Raw genomic sequence first — 20,809 nt, forward strand, 5'->3', positions numbered from 1 at the left:
AGGACCTTGATTAGCACAATTATCCAAAAGGCATAGAACTAGGACATATTTACTTCCAACAAACTGCTTATAAAAGGAACATAAAACCGCAAGCATAAAGGCAGTTTTTCTCATTGTTATTCAATAATGTGAGAATATTTCAAACACCACAATGTTGTGCTTTCTTGAATACTAATGCAACTAGGCAGAATGTTTTTACATTTTATTGCAGCTTCAATACATGTTCCTACTTTATTCACTCAGTGTTTCACAGTAAAATATGTTAATTGCAGGTCTTTGGAGTGAACGTTTAGCACACGTTATGAAATGTATGGTGTATGACTTCTGTTTGGTGAATGCAGTAGCAAAGACAAATCTAAGTAGGCCTATATAATTTGAATACTTTAAAGTTCTGTACACCTACGTGTGTATATTAATGATGTTAGTATATATATATATTTTCAAGAGAAATTCCTTTGTTATTTGGTTCTTAGTAGCCTACATTAGTTTAAAAAATGCTTAAATGTGTTAGTCATTATTTGAAAGACATTATACAGTTTCTTGATTTACAATATAAACCCTATGCTGCAAAAGAATGCATCACAATGTGAAATGTGGAAATCCTTAAAAATAGACGTATTCTATGTGTCTTCTCACATTTAAGTCAAATACCTACAAGTGTTCGTCAAGCCAAGCAATATAATTGTGCACTGCCCTTATTCCCACAGAGAAGTGTAAGGGCCAGAAAGCAAAGCTCACACAGCCATGGAAACCATCTTCGTAATGGTCATTAGTGACAGAGACCCCTGCCAGCTCCAGCCTGCGGGCATACATCATCCCATCATCCCTCAAAACATCGTGCTCGCCGGTCATAATGTAAGCACGTGGCGCTGTACGCAAAACCTCGTCGCTCGCCAGTAACGGAGCAGCTCTGGAATCCAATAATGCCGGTACATCCTTTAAGATACTAGGAGAGCCAGTCAGTGGGAAAACAGGCTTGTAATGTTTTATCACTCGTTTGGGGAGGAGATTGGTCCAGTTCAGCTTTGAACGATTCAAGGACAGCAGGCTTTGGTCTTGGGCGGTGTGTTTGTTCATCATAATGGAGTGCACGAGGTCAGGGTCGGCGTCTAAGTACTCCAACCAGAAACGGGCCATTAGCCTGCGATACAGGATGGGAACATTGTGGTTTTGCTGATAGGAAGCTGTGTTGAAGTCTAGCGCCTGGAGCACTGGGTAAATCAAGACCTGCAGTTTGAATTTCACTGAAGTACGGTTGTCTATTCCAATCTAGTGAGAAAACAAAAACGCAGACTGATTAGCCTACCGCAACCACATCACACTCTAACTTAAGATTAATGAACCAACAGTTTGTTACATTTAAAGGAAGATGCTGCTGCATTCACCCATATCAGATGGCAAAGCATGACGTTCTACTCGGAGTTGTTTATGAACTCGGAATGATGCTTTTCTATCAACACCAAAATTAATCTGCAGCGGTGGAACAAGTCAGAGCTCTGAAAATTCTGAGTATACAAGTTTACGAGGACGTGAACTGATGATACAGCGTCAATTACGGTCATTGTCATCATCACGTTACAATTATGATACAGCGTCAATTATGAGATAGCCTACTGTCATCATAATTATAAAATAAAAATATCATAATTATGACAAATTGCAATTTCTTGAGTTTTTATGTCATGCTTATGACTAAATATCTTTTCATGGTCACGGTCTGAATGAATCCATTCTTTTGAGTCGGATCTTTTCAATAAATCATTTGACTGAGCAATCAAAACTCAGTCAAGAGATTTATTTTACTAATCCGATTCTCAATGATCCGGTAACCGTAACATTAGTGTATTTTTATGAATTTTAACGGAAAAAAAGTATGCAAAGCTATCGTATGGGCTTTGGACATCATGAAATAAAGCTCACAAGCATTATGGACAACAGTTATAATATGTGTGTTGTTTTTGTCAATTTTCGAAGCTTAAAGCTCCAGTCCCCATTCATTCCATCAGAACAATTATTTTCATTTCCCCTGTGTCCCACAAAAGAAAGTCATACAGGTTTGGAACAACATGAGGGTGAGTAAATAATGACAGAATTTTCATGTCTGTATAAACTATCCCTTTAACAGATGACTTGAAATGATGGTAATAAAAGTGGAAGTGTACCCGCTGAGCCACTGCAGCGGCCAGGTTCCCTCCAGCACTGTCTCCACACACTGCCACTCGCTCTGGATCGACCGAGTACTTCGCCAGCACTTCAGGGTTCAGGAAGTGCTTAGCGGCCTGCACACACTCCTCATACTGCACTGGGAAGTGCACATCAGGAGCCATGCGATAACTGCACAAAATGCATGAACACTCAGTGTGGCTGATCAAAACCATAGATGATTTATCTCTTCCTATGAATGCGAGTATATACTCACTCCACCGTCACAACCACTGCGTCCAGATCAGCTGCCATCTGTCTGCAGAGACTGTCATATGACCCCAACTCTGATGGCAGATAAGCAGTCACATGAAAACACAACTCACACATAATCCCATGAATGGCGAAATAGGTCAGAGGGATTCCTGCTACCTGATTTATCATGAAACGTGTATAATGGTTAATAAGGTAACATTCAGACATACTTGGAGCACCCAAGGCCCATCCACCTCCGTGGATGAACATAACTGCTCTCCTCAGCTTTTGTTCCCGTCCAGGAGGGTGGTATACACGCACATGGACCCCATCAAACAGGATATCTTCAGCCTGGATCTCTTGGTTTGTGATCGGCACCAAACTCTCGAAATTGACAATGGCGGAGTTGATAACGTGGACACTATGGCTCAAACCCAGTGAGTGAGCAACATCTCCCTACAAAACAACAAGGTCAGAAAACAGTGAACTGAACTAACCGTTCCCCTCATTGTGGTTTTGAAATACAGTCCGCATGATATTTTTGGTGCATTGAAAAAGAGAGAAAAGTTCATGAAGACAGAGAATAGAGAACATTTCATTCTGCCCTTGGGCATTATCTACAGTTCTGCCAAGTTGGTCAAAGTTCATCAGGACAGGCAAATCAAGGTCATGTCTCTTCAAAAACAAATGGTCCTCTATTAATATCAAATACTGGACGTTGTCTAAGTTTTATGCTAATTATTTTATATCATGCAGTATATTATCAATAACCCTGAGATGTTATATTAAAAGCAAAAATCATTAAATGAGGAACATGGCAATGGCAAAGCAGGTATAAACTTTTGTTATTGTTATTTTGATTCTGTTAAAAAGTCTTATGACCTACTACTTTAGTTGAGAATGTAAAATAGACATCTTTCCAGCCAATCAAAATGTTCCGTTCCTTAATTCACCTGGTGGACTTTTTAAAGTGTGATACTTACCATACTCACAACTCCTCGAAATGTGGCATCCAACACCATCAGTTTCCATTTTTCTGGGATCTCCCTAGGCAATGGGATGTATATGTAATAGGCAACAGCAACTGCTAATAACAAGGTAAACCCGGAAAGCAACTTCATCATGGAGTGATGTCTCTCTGCCCTTCTCTCTGGAGCTATCAGGGGGTTAGACAATATAACATTGTGCAATTCTACCAAGATTTTTTTGATGTTACTGTTACTTCCTGTGGATAATCCTACAGCAGTCTGGGAAGTGTAGTTTTCTTTCTTCAAAACATAAGTATTGCATACTGTGCTTACAAATTCAAGTCACATTTATTTATATAGCGCTTTTTACAATAGGCTACAGATTGTTTCAAAGCAGCTTTACAGAGATAACAGGAAAATAATGCAAAAAAGTTTGTTTCCAGTAGAAAATAGCATCACAGTCCAGCTTAAGAAAGTTCAGTGATGTTTCATTTTTGTTGTGAAAAAGTTATGTTATCATATGACCGTTCTGGAGAAAGCCGTGATGTCATCGCCCAGCTCAGTTCAGTTCTCATATAATGGTGTCAATGCAGCCAGATCAATATTATTTTTGAATATTAAATTAAATGTTAAATTTAATGTCCCCAACTAAGCAAGCCAAAAGCCAATGGCAACAAAGGTGAGAAAAGGTGAAAAACTTAGGGTAGCGACAAAGTCCCCGTTTCACAGACGGGGTTTAGATTAAGCCATGGATTAAGCTTTAGTTCAATTAGGACATTTAATTGGCTTTTATAAATGTGCCTTAGGAAAAAAAAGGGGTGTATCTTGAGACAAAACAATTAATAGCAGTGAAATATTTTAAGATAAATATTTCAGTTAAAACAGCTCAAACGTGCATTTTAGTCTGGGCCTATATTAAGCCATGTCTGTGAAACCGGGGGTATGTGTGTGTAATACCTTGTTTAATGCATATTCATTTTCACTAAAGAGGTAATTTAAATATATTTTTGATGGGATCTTTGAGGGAAGAATTTAGGCAAAAATCGATAGCATTTTCTTTTCATGCTTTTAATGCAAACTTTGATTTTGAGATCAGTAATCCGGTTAAGACTATATATATATTTTTTTTATAAATGTTTAAGCTGATAATGTTCAGTGGCATTAGGTCGTTTTACTACTTCAGCAGTCATGTCAAATGTCCTCCACTAGGGGACATTATTGTTATGAGAAAAATATTCATACTGTATGACCACTCAAATGTGATGTGATGATGATAAAGATCATTAGTTTGGTTTGACATATTTGTATATTTTAATAAAAACAAAATAGTCATAATTAATGTTAAAACATAATATAGGCTATACATAAATAAAAAAATAAAAATGTGTGTGAGTGTATTTAAGTCAATTAATTTTGATTGTTTTACATAGCCTAATTGTGAGAATATTTTACAAACCATTAACCAACGTAAAAGCATCATTGTTTATTATTTACCATGTTTTACCATGGTAAATAAATATCTTTATTGACAGCACAACGTTGATGCTTAGTTAATAGTAAAGTAGTGTCCTGGAAAAGTGCTCTCACAAATGTATCTTATGTTGCATTTCATTACAGCTGACAAAATGGATTATGTCACAAAAATTACATATTCAGCTTACCAAGTGAGTAAGGTCTGTGTTGAGTAGAAAACCAGACAGGTTCTAATGGTAGGGTTGACGTTTACCATAATCTATCCTCACCACAGTCCATGCATGCAGTGCATGTGCGCTGAGCTCTTCTGTCGAAACCATCCCTAGCATTCAGGATTTTTGTTACTTCTGTGCAGTGATTACTGTAATTGGAAAAAGACTGCGGCTAGCTCAGCGAGTACTGCCAATTGAGGGGGGGAAAACAGCGAGGGTTTCTGTCATATATTTGGCTCTTTGGTCTTCATAACTGTTGTTTCTGCATTATCTATCATCTCTCCACTCGTATTATAAGACAATTAATGCTAGCAACTGTTTGCTTTTGCTGAGTGACTTTGGAAATATCGACTGATTCTGAAGAGACCTGAAAAATGGAGTGACGTTGAACCGAAGAAGCCGTTAGTTACCAAATTCGGTAAAACTAAACCAGAAAAAGTTCTCAGTAATTTACAGACAAACAGCACTGCTATAACTCTGAGATCATTTATGAGACCAGTTTTCTTTGGGATAGCTAGCATATGGCTAGCACTGAGAGTACTGTTAGCCTGTGGCAGTATCTAGTAGCCTAAATTAGAGAGAAATGAAACATTGCTAAACCATCTGTTGTGTGAAAATAATTAGGCCTATAATGAGACCAAACGTTTTATGACTACAGGATTTTGGAGGTTTTTACAGCATAAAGCAGAATGATGCTAAGCACGTGCTCACTGGGTTTCAGTGGTCTTCATACCATATCAAAACAAACATATTATCATTCAAACATTTCATTTCGAGTGATCATTCTTAAATCTAAACATTTTTCAAAGAAAATGTGTTTGGTTTAACACTAAAAAGATCAGCTGGCTGCACTTATGTTGGCATTTACGCATGACGAATTTTCAATCGTCAACTCTGAAAAAAGAAGACTTTGTTCTTACCTCTAACCTCTCAAACACAAAAATGTCATGTGAAAATTCAGCTGTGGCAGCTGGGCTTATTTCTTGTTGTTTGAGATCGTCTCACCGCTCATCTTCGCTTTTGAGATGACATTTAAGTTATGTCCCCCAATGATCATGGGAGTCACTTCTCTGAAGGTGTGGACATACCTATGATTAACATGATGTTTACCTTGCTATAAAAACCGGGTTATACAGCTTAATGTGGTCAGGCTGGTTTTTGAACATGGAAACTGGTTATGGGTTCATGCCAGTTTAGCCAAAGTGGTCTACCACCTTTAACCAGGTTGAGCTTTAGACCTTCGTTATACCAGCTAATGAATAAATAAATAACATAAATAACAAGCTAGAAACCACACTTTTTTGTAGTGTTTTAGAATTTTGTAGAATTTTGTTTAAAACTGAAACATTTCTGTAAGTAAGAAATATTTCAGATTTATAATGCCATTATTAAAGGGATAGTTCACCCAAAAAGGGAAATTCTGTCATCATTACTCAACCTCATGTTGTTCCAAACCTGTATGAATTTCTTTCTTCTGCTAAAAAAAAATACATTTTGAAGTATATGGTTACCCTAATATAGAATATAACATATATAATATGTATTGTATACATATAGAATATTAAATATTTTAGACCCTCCTCTTAAAAGGTATTATCTCATTGTTTAGACATACACTATATAGTATTTGGTGAGTCATGGGAGCAAAATATGTAACTTTTTTTCACCATATCTCCACATGTGTGCAGTATTATAGAGCTATTGGCTGGACCCGAGGCTCCTCTTACCAGAGGTAAATGCTGGATGTCTTGAGGCTTCATATCCCCGGTTCATACCATTTCTGTCCTGTCCTCGGACAGGGTTGCAAGGTTCTCGCTGGTGAAAGGTATACAGCAAGGGGACAGTGACCTTTTCAGGCTGTTCTTTGGCTCCAAAATTTGCTCAGTGTTGACAGGTTGACTGATCTAAATCAGATTTTGAGAGGTTAGTCTCAGGATCACATAGACTGAAATGAGATGACATCTTGATACACATACATCTTACAATGAAACTGGCAATGGATTTAATTTTTTTAAATGACTGACATGAGAGTAAAATAAATAAATAATTTTCCACAAATTAAATCACATTTAAAGGTTTGAAAAATCCTGTCTAATATCTTAAAAGCTTGTCATCCGGATTTTCATGAATATATATATATATATATATATATATATATATATATATATATATATATATATATATATATATATATATATATATAGTATACTTGAAATATTTAATTAAATTAGGAAAATGCATATTTTTTTAAACAATAAAAATAATCACATAATTGCATCACACTAAAATTTAAAAGGGTTGTTACACCCTTTCAGGGAGCAACACCTACACCCTGTATAACATCAATAGAAGAAACAACTGTAAAAAGACTCACACTTGCTTTATAAGCTTTGATAATGGATATTGGCAAATCCATGGAAGACAAATCCAGGGAAACACCCATGAGAAGAGATGTGAGACAGCTAGAGAGAAAAAAAAGCTCTGAATAATTCCCTTCACATGGTGTTACTTGGATCAGTAACACTCGGCCCTCTGAGCAGCTTGTTGGAAAAAAAAACAGGAGGCTTATTTCTCCATATGGGGCATCTTTTATACACCCTAAACGAGAGACTCGTTTTACTCACAATGACATCATCTCTCATCATGTTCCTCTGGGCTGGAGTTGCACTGCTGGCCCCAATCAGCACAGAAACATCAGCCAACCTTCATTTACTGCTGCTCCATCTGAGAGAAGAGAGAGGACAGATGAAGTTAGAGAAAGTCCTTAAAAGTCAAAAGACTCCTTTGTCCAGGCCCTTACTGTGCTAATCCAAAGCAGAGCGACTTTAATTAGTTTTTGAGATTAAAGTTCTTTGATACCCCTATCAGCTGCTTTGACAGAGTCATCAAGCTCTCGAGTCCCAAGAGGAATGAAACATCTGAGCTCCACACAGAGGACTATAATTTCTTAAGGCCCCACCACTGTTTAAAGGAATAGTTGACCCCCACAATTAAAATTCTGTCATCATTTACTCACTCCGTGTTATTGCAAACATGACTTTCTTTCCTCCCTCTGAGAAATTCCAAGGGAGATGTTGAGCTGCTTTTCTAACTCCAAAAAGTTCACTAAAAGTATCATAAAAACTAGTCCATATATTTCCAAGTCATATAATAATCACTGAAGACTGAAATTTGAGTCTTTATTCACTAAAAAAAACTTGTTTACAGGGTCACCTATTCACTGTCATTGAATGAAAACAAGCAGGTTGGACATTCGGCTATAATTATCTTCTTTTGTGTTCCACATAAGAAAGAAAGTCTTACCAAACATGACGGTGTTGGCTAAAACTTTATTGTGTCATTTTAGGAGCATGCAAGCATTTAACCGCAGCACTATGTTGATATCCATATGGGCAGTTGTTTTGTCACACATGCAGACAGCTAGTTTCCATAGCACCAGGATTCTAGTAATAATGTGCGGAAATGAAGGGATCATGGACTATTGACTGGAAATGGATTAGAGCTGTTAATTAATTCTGAAAATGAATTGCAAATCTTAAAATATCACATTCGGTCATGGTTAGGGATATTTAGCACATTAAAAATGTACAAAATGTACCTGCAACCTTCATGTAGCAGCTTTAATTACAAAGTTCTAAAAATGTAATAAAGGAACAGGGCTCAGAGGATCAGCTCAGAGAAATCCGAGCTTGACACTGTCTTGAAAAAATCTAAAAACATGTAGAAATAACCCTCAGGCGTCACAACCAAGCCACGCTAACCTGCACCTGTCTTTTGATTCATGTCATGACGAACTTGTACAAACAGGCACTTCATATTTACATCCAGATGTAGACTTGATGTATCCCATTCCCGACTCTTAACAAAAAGCCTTAAATATAAAAAATAATGCAGTTTTCACTTTTTTTGTTAAATATGTTTTACGTATATGTTGTGTACACACCTACACACGTCTGTCGTGGTGAAATGATAGTTCACGCTAAGATGAAAATTCATTACTCACCCTCATTTGGAAGCCAATTTCTGCCACATAAGAAATTATTTGGTAAATCAAAATTATGACAGTAATGAGCTCCACACAGAGGACTCTTTTTTTGGACCCTACACTGTTTAAAGAAATAGTTATAAAGCCAAAACAATCTGTTACCTTAAATTATACGTTTATCTCTGTAAAGCTGCTTTGAAACAATCTACATTGTTAAAAGCGCTATATAAATGAAGATGACTTGACTTGACCCCAAATATGATTATATTTATGACAATTATGAGAAAAAAATCATCATGACATAAAAAGTCATAATTATTATATATTATATGAAATATATAATATATTTTATTTCATAATTTCACATTTTTATGTCATAATTTTGAGTTTTTAACATGACTTACTATATCAATTTCTGTATACTTTTTGTCATTACTTTTTATGAAACACTGTTTTTTTGTAATTATAACAATTCTATCTCGATACTTTGACTTTTTATCTCTTAATTATGATTTAGTATCTTTCGACAAGTTCGCCTTCATTTTAAAGAAAGTTTATTTTGAAGAACTGTTTTTTATCTATAATGAGTCAATGGGTCCAAATCAACATGAGACCCCTCTGACTTTCACTTTATGGAAAAAAACTGACATTTAAAAAATATAAATATTCTGTTTCACAAAAGTCATTCTGGTTTGGGATGACATAGAAGAGTTTTTTGTATGTTTTTATGTCTCGAATACTTTTTTTTTTTTACCACTGCAGTCAGGTGAACTTAATAAATGGCTTTCCTCAAATGTCATTGTGGGCTTTGTTTTTGTTTTTTCTACCATGGGTTTCACAATTCCATCTGAAAGTTCTGCAGCTTTTTTTTGCAGAATATATTCTTTCTTCTTATGTAATCCCAAGGAAACATCGCATTGTACACATTACAGAAGCTCTCCTGTGCACATCTGCTTTCATTTTACCAGAGAAGGTGTTTACACCATCTCTACTACATCAGCAGTAGAGAAAACACACACATGATTTGCTTTGATTTTTCATCTCCAGCAAATAAAGAGGTGTGCAGCTGACATTCCTGTCTCCGAAATCAACACGAGAAGAGTTACAACTTGCAGCTGTCGTCAAAATGTCTTACGCACACGCATCGTGACGCATGTATAGGCTACTGAATGTGTACATTATTTACAGTGTCCATTTTTTATTTCTTTGAAGGGGACTTGTATTAGACTCTGTGTAAGTTAGCAAGGTTGTTAAAACATAACATTTCTGACATGAGAGTCTGGTTTGTCAAAGTCAGGGAGGGTTAAGTGACAGGACATGAGGAGGGTCCACAATGCCCTCCCTTGCACTTGGGCCTGTGCCAGGCGGTGCCACAGTTGGAAGAGTTGCGCACAAAGGATTGTTTCATGGAAGTGAAGGTACGCTTATACAGTCATCCAGATCAGATTCCTGCAAATTCCACACTGACACTCCCCTCGGCAAGCTGCCCTTATTCCGCTCCAGATCTACATGTAATCAAAGGCCTGATGGAAGAAGATACAGTGTACTACAGAGAAGATCTTTTACTTCAAAGCTGTTTTTGATGTCTTCTTGTTAAACATGACATATCGATGAAACGCTCCGTCCAAAAATGAACTATATGGGGTTAGACATTTCACGAACGGCACACTGTAACTGATTTGCATTAGAATGATGTGCCAGTTATCGCTATTAGAAACATCTTGACAGTCGTGTTGTGTATAAAATGAATGGCTGTCGCAGGTTCTGACAGGATTGGAGCAGTTCTTTCTCTGCTATTGTTGTTATCTCCGAAGCGGGATCAGAGCGATAGAGTCGAGAGATAAGAGTGATATTAGAGGGAGAGGACAGTGATAGTGGAAGCTGATGGTAATGATAGTGTGGGCTGATAAAAATCAGATTGTTCGAGAAATGGACCACCAGCCGGGAGCGGTTATGGTTTGTTCCCCACTGTTGATGCTTCAAAAGTCAGGTACTGTGATCCCTTAAGACACCTCATTTCCAGTTTGCCCCTAGGATCATAATAGCAGCACTAGCCCTCACTTTGAACCTCCTGTGAGACACACATGACAATAATTCCATTGTACCGGGGCCTCACTCTTCTGGAGGGGAGAGGAGTGATGCAAGGAGAGGGAAGAGTGTGGTCATATGCTGTGTTTTCTAGGCAGAATGGTGACGCTGGTGGTGGCTGAGGACTGAACAGGCACAGTATTTATGGATGCTGGAGCAAGAAGCAGCCTGGCTCAGAGCCTCACACACATCACTGCAGACATTCATCAACAGACGAGAGAACGTCGCAGCCTTCCTTCAGCCGACAACCGCTAGCACTGCTCGCTTTCCCTTTTATTGCTTCTGCTTTTTCTTTGCCCATGGTCATTCTCTCTTGTTCGCTTTATATCTCACTTTCTTTAGGGTTTCATGCATGTTTTCAATGGAATGTTTAAAAGACACTTAATACTATCGATGTGACTGCACTGACAGTATTGGATGAGAACAAAACTTAAACTGAATTGAGCTAGACGAGGACACTGCTGTCTTCCACATAGCTGCTTTATAGCTAACTTTGTTTCATAAGTTTGCAACATCGTCACTGGTATTGAATTCAATTGAATCAACACTGAACTAACATTTGCTGAATAACGACACTTTTGTTGAATAGAACCGAAAATAACTCATTTCATAACTGATGAACACATTGAACTGAATCGGATCAACACTGAACTGACACGAACTGAACTGAACACGATTGTCTTGTGTTTTGCTGCTTCAGGCATAATTAGATATGTTGAAGTTTTCAACAATCTGTTTTGTATAAAACGATATATAAATAAAGGTCACTTGACTTGATTGACTTTAAATATACACAGTCCAAAGGGTGCCTCAGATGAAATAGCTGGAAGTTTATCAATCAAAAAATAAAAGATTAGATAAAAGATTAAGAGAATAAAGTTCTTAATTTTTTTCTTATCTTTTCATACAGTATATATGTATACGTTATTATTAGTATTATAGCGACAAAAGTTAAAGGCCCACTCAAGTATCTTGAAACAAGCAGCAAGCTAAAATAATAGCAATCTGTGTTTTCTGACATTCTTGCTGTCACTGTTTACTCTGAGAAAACTTTCTTTGTATTGCTATTTCCACGCTTTATTGACTGTCTCATGGGATTTATTTAGTTTGCCGCTTATTTAATGGCTCACAGAAATACAGGGAGATGTGATTCATCAGTTGTAAATGATCCCTTTGAGGTTTGTTGGCTGAAGCATTGTCTGAGTTGCCAGCCATGCTCTATAGAGCAGCAGCCCAAAACCATGAGATTTATGAGTTTGCACTCTAGTCTATAGTTCGGTCGCAATGCACTTTATTTCAAAGAAGTATTTTAAAGAGTTTTGAATGTCTGTCTGTGGTCATTAGTTTCTGAACAGAATAGCAGCCCGAGGCCATTTTAGGTAAACCAAAAGGAGTCATGCTGGGATGTCATATAACCCACTTCCTGAAACAAGGCTCCTTTTCAGTTCATTTGTAAAAAGAGAAAATACTTCATAAGCTTACGCAGAAAAGCCATCAGTCAAACAAGGCAAAGGTGTGAAACTGACAAGAGTGTAGACAGCTAGTGCTGATATGTGCTTTAGTTGTTGATGCTATTTTTGAACATATTATGGACCCTTATATTTTGAGATATGATTGTTATTTTCAGTTCACGATTCTGTATATAGTTCTCAAAATGCCAGAGCAATTACATATTACATAAATGTCATTTTAAAAAGGTCAAATAATGAAAACTGTAGTCACAGAAAGAATGTCTGTGCTCAGCTAAGGGGCCTTTCATACCAAAACTGGAACTGCATCAGCATGACAGAACGAACACATCACCCTGTGCCATTTCGCGTCCAGCTGCATTGGTGCCATTAGTCTCGACAGTAGCGCATTCTATTTCAGCTGCATGTTAACACTTCGGATCATCAGCTTTTTATACTTGGGATTTGCAGACAGTTCTGAAGCATGTTGTGCAAGTATATGCTGCCTACCTCATGACTACGACCCTCCAATGAGCCCAGACTTTCCAGTGTACTTAATAACACTGATACTGTCATGACAGAGGTTGGGGAAAAAATGTATGAATTAATGTCAACGTTTTATTAATGACACTCAAAGCCAGACTGTGGTAATGTGAGAGGGAGCTACTGAAATTCAAACACTGCTACATCACTCAACAGCAGTTTTCATATGGAAAAAATTGTGTGTGTCTCTTAGTTTTTGGTTTGTCTACCGGGGCTCAATGTGGCTGTGGCTTTCAGGGCCACCAAGGCATTGGATCAAGAGTCTTTGTTTAGGACTGTAGTTTCTGGACTCAGCAGCTGGAAATACAGGCCGCTGTCATCCTGCAGACAACTAAAGCAGACACTTAATAAGTTATTCTGTATCCAGCAGGATTAAGTGACTGTTATTCTTGGCTCAGACAGAATGATGTGTACTACAAACCTTCTATGAATTTCCTCAATGCCGTATTTACACATTTTTTAATTTCAATGAACTCAAAATCTGAAGGCAACAAGGTACTACTTTAAGTTAAACCAACACCCATCCATCCCGTCTCTTCATTAAGATAAGGTGTCTGCATTACCTACCAGAGACTCTACAAGATTTTCACTCGGTCTAATAAAATCCATGCATTTATAATGTTCACTGCTGTATGAGCATGGGGTGAATGCCACATGTAAAGCTGTCATTCTGAGTGTGAAGTTTGCTCTGGCTCTGGAGAGTTTGGCAACACTTACAGTAAACACTTATTATAACATGCCTTCTGACAACTACAAACCTAGTCTAAACAAGCAGCATTTTTTCTTGGCACCCCCTGCCCTGCCATTCCACTGCATCAGCTCAGCTTATCTTCTTTGGTTGTTTTTATTCATTATTTACACTTGATATACTGGAACAATCATAACAACTGCCTTAATTGCGCTTCTTCAGGGCATGAATTTTAAATCCTCCCTCACCTGACTTCTAGTGACCAGAGAAGTTGTTTTACACCATTGACTAGGAGCGTAAGAGTGTAACCACAAATCTGTGCTCATTAACAGTCCATGAGAAGAAAACTCATGTTCATTAGAGTCCTTCTGTGTGGATCGCAGCACATTTTACTCATATAGCTTTGAGGCAGAGCAGCGGGGTCATCTTTCATGGCTGGGGTCCAGCTCTCTGATGTGGAGGCCTTCATGCCTCAGTGCTGACCCCTGACATGGAAGCACAATGAGTAGTGTGTTTCGGTTGCCAGTAGGCAACAGCAGCCCAGTGGCCTGACTTTGACCATCTCCCGTAGTGAACAATGAAGAACGGGCAGCGCACCAGATTCTTGACATTTAGTCCTCTTCCTGAGTGAAAGAGCTCTTTACTTCCTTTCCATCTCAGCAGCTGACTCCTCTGTCTTTCTCCACTCTCTTTCCCACCGGCCCCTCTGGGATTTAATTGAATCCTGATGGTGGTTTTGCTCCTCTCTGTGGCCCGGCCAATTCTGATATATATTCCCCTCCCTTTGTTGATGTTCCGTTCCAGCTGTAGGCTGACTGTAGACGCAGAGCACAGACAGCTGTGACTAAACTCAGCTGTGGGGCCAGAGTAATTCAGTGAGCAGATCTAGGACAGAAGGACAGTCCCAGGAAAACAAATAGTCAATGGGAATGTGGGTATACATTTGTATAGAGGACAAATGAATCCATGCAGTTTTTCAGCCGGTGTGAGTAAATGCTGTCTTGTGTTTTGTAAGGACTTTTATGTTGAAGTGTATTCTCAGTTCATATTGTTTCTGTGTTCACTTCCTGTGTTTAGTTCCTGTTTTACCTTGTAACTTTTGTTGCCATAGTTGCCCTCATTAGTTCCCATGACATTAAATCACCAACACCTGTCCCTCTTCAGCCCCTTGTTAACCTGTTTATTTTAACCTCTTGTGCTTCAGTTGTTGTTTGCCGGTTGTTGTTCAATGCATGTTCCAAGTTGTTTACATTTTTGGATTTTACTCTTGTCACTGGGATGGGATTATCTCTGTTTGTGTTTTTTCAAATAAACTTGTGCTCACATTTGGATTCTCACTCTGCCTCGTCCCTGCTTACATGTTACAGCGTCCATTCATGCTATTTCTAATTAAAATCAGTGGCGGAAATAACTCCTAACTTCACCAGAAGAAATCCAATGCAATCTAAAAAAAAGTGCTTTTCGGGGCAAAAATGGCTCCTGCTTGTGTTATTCTTATTTAGATAAAAGCACCTGCTAAACAAACAAATGCAATGCAAAATGTCTTATAAGTGTCATTCGAATGGTGTTCTCAGAGTCAAAAGGCTCCAGGATTCTCATGTCCCCTGCTGCAAATGTTGATTTTGGGTGAGGGGCTGACCTTGTGGCTCGACTTTCTGCTTTCATACTGAGAGGAAACCTTTTCCAATGAGCTCAGCTTTTCTTTAAACATTCTGTTATTTCATTTGCTTGCCATATGGATTCAAGGGAAATCTATGACTTGTTTTTGTAGTCTGATATACGGTATATTACAAACATTCTAAATGTATCTGATTTATTTCAGAGGAACGCCAAGTATGATTTGTATGACTGTTATTTTATTATCGAAAGTCTGTCTTGGGGAATATTTTCTGAATATATAATGTAATATATCAAATCTTGATGAAACATTGACTTGAACATATTGGCACAGCACAGTGTAAGCAATCAAATCCAGGAGTGTGCATTGGACTCAATTCTTAAATGGCTAAACATTGTGTCTGTGGTTTGACATATAGCAGGAAACCTAATGTATTTTTGGTTGGGGTTCAAAAAGTTAGAATACCTTTTAGGAATTTGTTTGCTAGTTATATATAGAAAGAGCCAAGAAAACATACATAAGAATCAGTATATTGCGTTTAGAAATGGCTTTCCTCAGGAACAGACTGTGGAACGAAATCTATTTGGGAGGCAGACAGTGCTGTTTAACAAGCTTTGAAATATAGCATAATGCAACAATTATATATGCACTTTACTGGCTAAAGATTGTGCTATTACTGTTATACACCAAAAATGGTCTTGCCCCACAATGAAGAGGGGATGAATACACATTTCATATGTTTTTTATCCTTTCGCTGGAGTCATAAAATATTGCAGTTTTTAAATGTATTTTCCCAAATTACACTTCAAAATGCATTTTCTCCTATTGATTCTTTTCTTTATCTTCTAAGTTGCATCTGACAGCATTTGTCTCAAAGACTTTAAAAAGCTTGGGACTTTAAAAGCTAATCTCTTTGCGGTGACCTGTTTTTGGGATGTATCGTTGTTCATCCGAGTGTTTCCGAAATAGACACACTGGATTCCTGCCCCATTCATCCCTTAAGACAAATGAGTCCCTGTCTAGCTGTCTCTGAGGGTCATGACATAGTCACATTTACTTAGTCTATGATGTGTAGTGAAGCTGTATGTAGAAGCTCTTGCTTGGAGGTAGCTTTTAGGTTAGTGTGGGCCTGGGGTGAGAAATTCGGCTGGTAGTGACTATGTGACAGTTGAAGACTGAGAAGGGTAGGTGCTGAAAGATGAGGGGTCTCTACCTTCATCAAGACCATGGACCATAGAATTTCAGGCATGACTGGAACCAAAACCCCCCATGCTCTCCTCTAAAATGTCTTCTCCGGTAACTGATGCCTGAAGGCTGAGCAGACTCAGCTGAACTTAACAGGCCCATTAGCTTTAAATAGACCTGCTCACCTTGTCAGGTGCCTGTACACTGAACGCTCTTTGTCATCTGTCTGGACTCTGGAGAGACGAGAAAAGACAGCCAGGGGACACAGAGATAACCATAAGTGTGTAGTTGCATAAGTGTGTCTTCCTCATTAGTAAAGTGGTTTAATCTTCTGTGTTTCATTAAAACTTCACAGCTAAGCAGCTAAGCTGAGCTTAGATCCTCTTCAATAGATTGAATTCATACTTTATGAAAACGGTCAAAGAATTTACAGCAAGCGGTCAAAGAGTTTGTGATGAATTACAGGCAAACCCTATAATATCTTTTACATGCAGCATGATTGGTGAGTCATGGCAGTGACAGTTTTAGCAATTATTTCTTACCTCTGCACAGAAACAACTGTCAATATATAACTCTATATTTATCTGTATCTTTTCAGTCTAGAGCTGGAATCCGTCGGTAAGATTTGGAATGCAATAGATCCCAACTAGACAACAATGTGAATGTAAAACACTTCTGAGAGGTTCCTTCCCTTCATGTGTATTTGTGCCAAATACATAATGAGTTACTGAATGGGCATTAGTCTTTTAAGATATGTGAATCATAAATAAATACTTTCTCCTACATGTGTTCATCACACCAACAGCTCCTGTGACACAAAGTTCAAGTAAATCAAAGGATTCCCCCATACTGTGTTTCAAATTCCTTTTCAGTTGTATACTAAGTCTTAATGTTAACATTTTTAAATATAATGCACATTTAAATACTGAATAAGCTTCACAAGACATTTACATAGGCTATTGCATTGCTTCTTGCTCTTCAGCCATCTGTTTGAATTATTTTCAGAATGCAGAATTTAAGTGCACTGAGGAAATCTATTCAGATCAAGCAATCTCACCTGGATTCTGCAGACGAGGTATGTTTATGCTATACAGTTTATTATGTATTCAGATAATTTAACAATTATTTAATTTTATTACATTTGAAATCTGATTATTAAAAAAGTGTGTTATCAAACATGTATTAGCAATATTGATAAATTTAGCATTTATGCCTATAAATGAATTGACTAAAACTATTTCAAACTATGACATTCACCTCCATCTCTGTCACTACAGTCAGACAGGAAATACACTATTGACATAGGCTACCGGTAGCCTACTGTAACCATAGGCCTATATGACTTTGACTTGACTGATATATTTTCGAAAATACGCTATAGGCCTATAATGTAAGCACACATCTGTGAAACCTTATAAAATAGGTAGTTTTGTTTTAAAATTCTGTCAGGTTCTTTCTTTAAAATATTATAATAATAGCCATCGTTCTATTTATCGTTCTATCGGTCTGTCTGTGTAGCGTCCGCTATCTGCGTCCTAGGTAACCTGTTTTTGGTAAGCGTTTATAGTGTCACCGTTTATATATTCCCGCCCCAGTGTGTCTGCGAGGAACTGCCCTGTCCGCGCGCGCTGTAGCTCTGCTCATTCTGCACTGGCTGCTGTCAGCACGCCGAGTCTGAACGGCAAGGCGGAACGCTGTTACTCCACGAAACCGTGTGTTGACACGCTAGTCATGAAACTATCTCTTTGGATATCGGACTGTCCTAAAACCCCAGATGACAAGCCTTAACCCGGAGCGAAACGGTAGGTGTTTGTTGATATATCGAGTGCTTACCGCTCCCGATACTTATCCTGTGCATTTAAGTAGAAGTTAGGCTACAGTATGCGTGGTTGTCAAATAAAACGTCTCCGTGACTTCAAGGGAAGGACTGAAGTTCAAATAGACTTTATTATCGAAGTTGGGCGTTGAGGAAAGTCACGGTAGGCTGTTTTTGAGATGATATCGCATAGTGTTTTGAGTTTCATACATGTGTTGTGATCGTGTAGTGATTTTACCGCATCGGCTGAGTATCAAACTCACGCGCGCTGTAAACTGACTGCTGTACACGCCTGCTTTTGTTTGTATTCAACTGACACATTAAATTAGTTGATTGCAGGTTCACTTAGTCTTATGTAATGTCTGTCACTTTCACTTAACTAATGTGTTAATAATTTACCAGAAAGAGCGAATATTTCTCCTCCTTATTGCATTTCTTAGAGTTAGAAGATGTAGAACTAAGCTGAATATGTTGCATTCCTTTCTTCCCCACGCTACATAAATTGAATACAATTGAACACATAATAAATTGAATACAATTCATTGTTTGCTGTTGCTAGGTGGGTACGTTTTTGTTTTTGCTTTCAGACTGTTCAGACTTAAATGCTTAGTTTGGCTGAGGTGGTGTTTAACTCGTTCTTGAGCAGTAGGAACTGGCACAGTAGCCTACTTTTTTTCCCTGTGCATCTTGGAAAGATCAGATCTCTGTCATGCTGTCTTTATAAATATCCCGGTGGGGTCTCTCTGCTGTGGGTGTAATTGGGCATCCCGCCTGCACTAAATGCATGCCTGTCCTGCTCGAGTGCAACCTTGAGCTGTGCTCTGTTCTTTGTCACTAGCCTGATAACTTGACAGATACTGAGACGGCTGGGCAGTCTCAGGATCGTTTCCTCTCTAATTAGCCCAAAATAGCTCTGGATCACAGCTATGCGCTCCCTTGCATTAATCACTTCCTAAGTGCCGGAATTGATCGTCCTGGGTCAATCACAGCCTGTTGTCCTAACACAATATTTTCCCCTCACTCACAAGATTGAGTTATTCAGCGGCACAATATGCAGAAAATATGCTTCCTTACTGACATCCCGAGAGTGAAGTCATTTTGGCACCTGATTCGATTCCTCAGTCTCCACACATCCAGCCGCTTCGAGACTGCACGGGCCTGGTTGGCTGCCAATGAGTCACTGTGATGTGCATTGGTGAGGTTTTGGTCAGCTGTGGTTTGCTGCTCTTCCCATTGTACCCCATCCCGCCTCTGTTCGCTATTGAGCGAAGCTCATTAAACTCCACATGAAGGCCACAGCTGAACCACTGACCCCTACAATGAGGCTTTTTTGGGCACCTCCTACAGTACATGTGTGTGGTCTTGTGTCTTGCACAGAGGTCTGTCCTCTGGCCCACAAGGCTGCTCGTATATAGACAAATGCAATGTGAAGCAGTGCGTGTATGTATGTATGTGTATAGGCTATATATATATATATATACATTATGTATTATGTATGTTATATATGTTTTAGATATTTTAGTCAGTGGTCTTTTGCAGTGCATGCATGCAGAATTGCACACACTCACAAAGGCTTGAACATAGCAATTTTCAAGGCATGCAATTATGTTGCTTGCATAGTCAATCCACTTCCTCTCATTCTTGTTTTTAGTAAAGCAAAACCTCGTAATTTCTACAGGGCCGAACAGTCTATTTCTACTCGCATGTATGCTATGCACTCAAGAGCTCAAATTAGATAACATTTTAAAGTAGAGGGAGGTCAGGACTGTTCGATCTATGAAGGTCTTTTTGTATGTCTACAGCTTTGATCACAGTGTGCCATGCAAGTTAACAGTCACCGAAGGAGAACTCTACTATACACTTGCATGCTGTAGATGTTAATGGTTGTCCCATCATGTAGGACATGAAATGACAGCTGGACTTGAGTGACTTTCATGGAGGGCCACACCTGGAAGATCCTCAGGACGAGCAGACAGCACTGACCATCTCATGAACCCCTCAAACTTAACCGCTTTTTCCAGCAGCAGGGCCTTAGTCTGTTCGCTCTTACCACATAAAGAGAGTATCAAAGAAACAACAGTGAACAAAATAATTGGACGGTGATTGCATGTCTGTTTTTGATGTTTTTAATTTGTGCTTCTCCAAACAATAGCAATATTTGGATGAGATAATATTTAGATGCATTGTTTGAGTTATTTTTCCAGCGTTAACAGGTGACATGTATTGCTCATTCATTATTTTCCCCAAACGCTCTCTCTCCATTCTGAGCATGACATCTATAATGACATGTTAGGATTACAACACAGCTTGTGTTTATAAACCAAAATGGCTTGGTAAGCAGCATGTTTGCGTCAGTGAAAGACACCGTGTCAGGTTTGTCCCTTCTGT

General features: G+C 38.4%; 2 protein-coding genes across 5 annotated transcripts in view; one reads left to right on the forward strand and one right to left on the reverse strand.

Annotated features, from left to right (window-relative positions):
• Positions 1-189: 189 nt before the first annotated feature.
• nceh1a (neutral cholesterol ester hydrolase 1a) lies at positions 190-7,769 on the reverse strand. 4 transcript variants are annotated; one of them, XM_079612387.1, is made up of 8 exons: positions 7,675-7,769; positions 7,425-7,512; positions 6,826-6,954; positions 3,381-3,553; positions 2,628-2,853; positions 2,420-2,489; positions 2,163-2,334; positions 190-1,269 (listed from the first exon to the last, which is right to left on the reverse strand). In XM_079612387.1, the coding sequence occupies exons 4-8, from the start codon at positions 3,519-3,521 to the stop codon at positions 652-654; spliced, it is 1,227 nt and encodes a 408-aa protein (XP_079468513.1). In that variant the 5' UTR covers positions 3,522-3,553; positions 6,826-6,954; positions 7,425-7,512; positions 7,675-7,769; the 3' UTR covers positions 190-651. The 4 variants fall into 4 exon arrangements, with proteins under 4 accessions (XP_079468513.1, XP_079468515.1, XP_079468512.1 ...); XM_079612389.1 differs by lacking the exons at positions 6,826-6,954; positions 7,425-7,512; positions 7,675-7,769 and adding exons at positions 5,027-5,160; positions 5,971-6,326; XM_079612386.1 differs by lacking the exons at positions 6,826-6,954; positions 7,425-7,512; positions 7,675-7,769 and adding exons at positions 5,027-5,199; positions 5,971-6,326.
• Positions 7,770-18,231: 10,462 nt separating this feature from the next.
• Positions 18,232-20,809, forward strand: part of ppp2r3a (protein phosphatase 2, regulatory subunit B'', alpha) — a 76,627-nt gene continuing 74,049 nt past the window's right edge. The window contains exon 1 of the mRNA XM_079612390.1: positions 18,232-18,407. The gene's annotated coding sequence lies outside the window, so the exon portion shown is untranslated. The remainder of the gene's footprint in view (positions 18,408-20,809) is intronic.

Source organism: Phoxinus phoxinus (genome assembly GCF_949152265.1).
Source record: "Phoxinus phoxinus genome assembly, chromosome: 5".
Classification (NCBI taxonomy): domain Eukaryota; kingdom Metazoa; phylum Chordata; class Actinopteri; order Cypriniformes; family Leuciscidae; genus Phoxinus; species Phoxinus phoxinus.

Bases quoted from the DNA above. Each gene is read 5' to 3' on its own strand.
- nceh1a (XM_079612387.1), bottom strand. From the start codon at position 3,521: ATGATGAAGTTGCTTTCCGGGTTTACCTTGTTATTAGCAGTTGCTGTT. The intron at 2,854-3,380 runs GTAAGTATCACA...GTTGTTTTGTAG, and splicing joins TTCGAGGAGTTGTGAGTATG to GGAGATGTTGCTCACTCACT. The intron at 2,335-2,419 runs GTGAGTATATAC...CATTTTGTGCAG, and splicing joins GCAGTGGTTGTGACGGTGGA to TTATCGCATGGCTCCTGATG.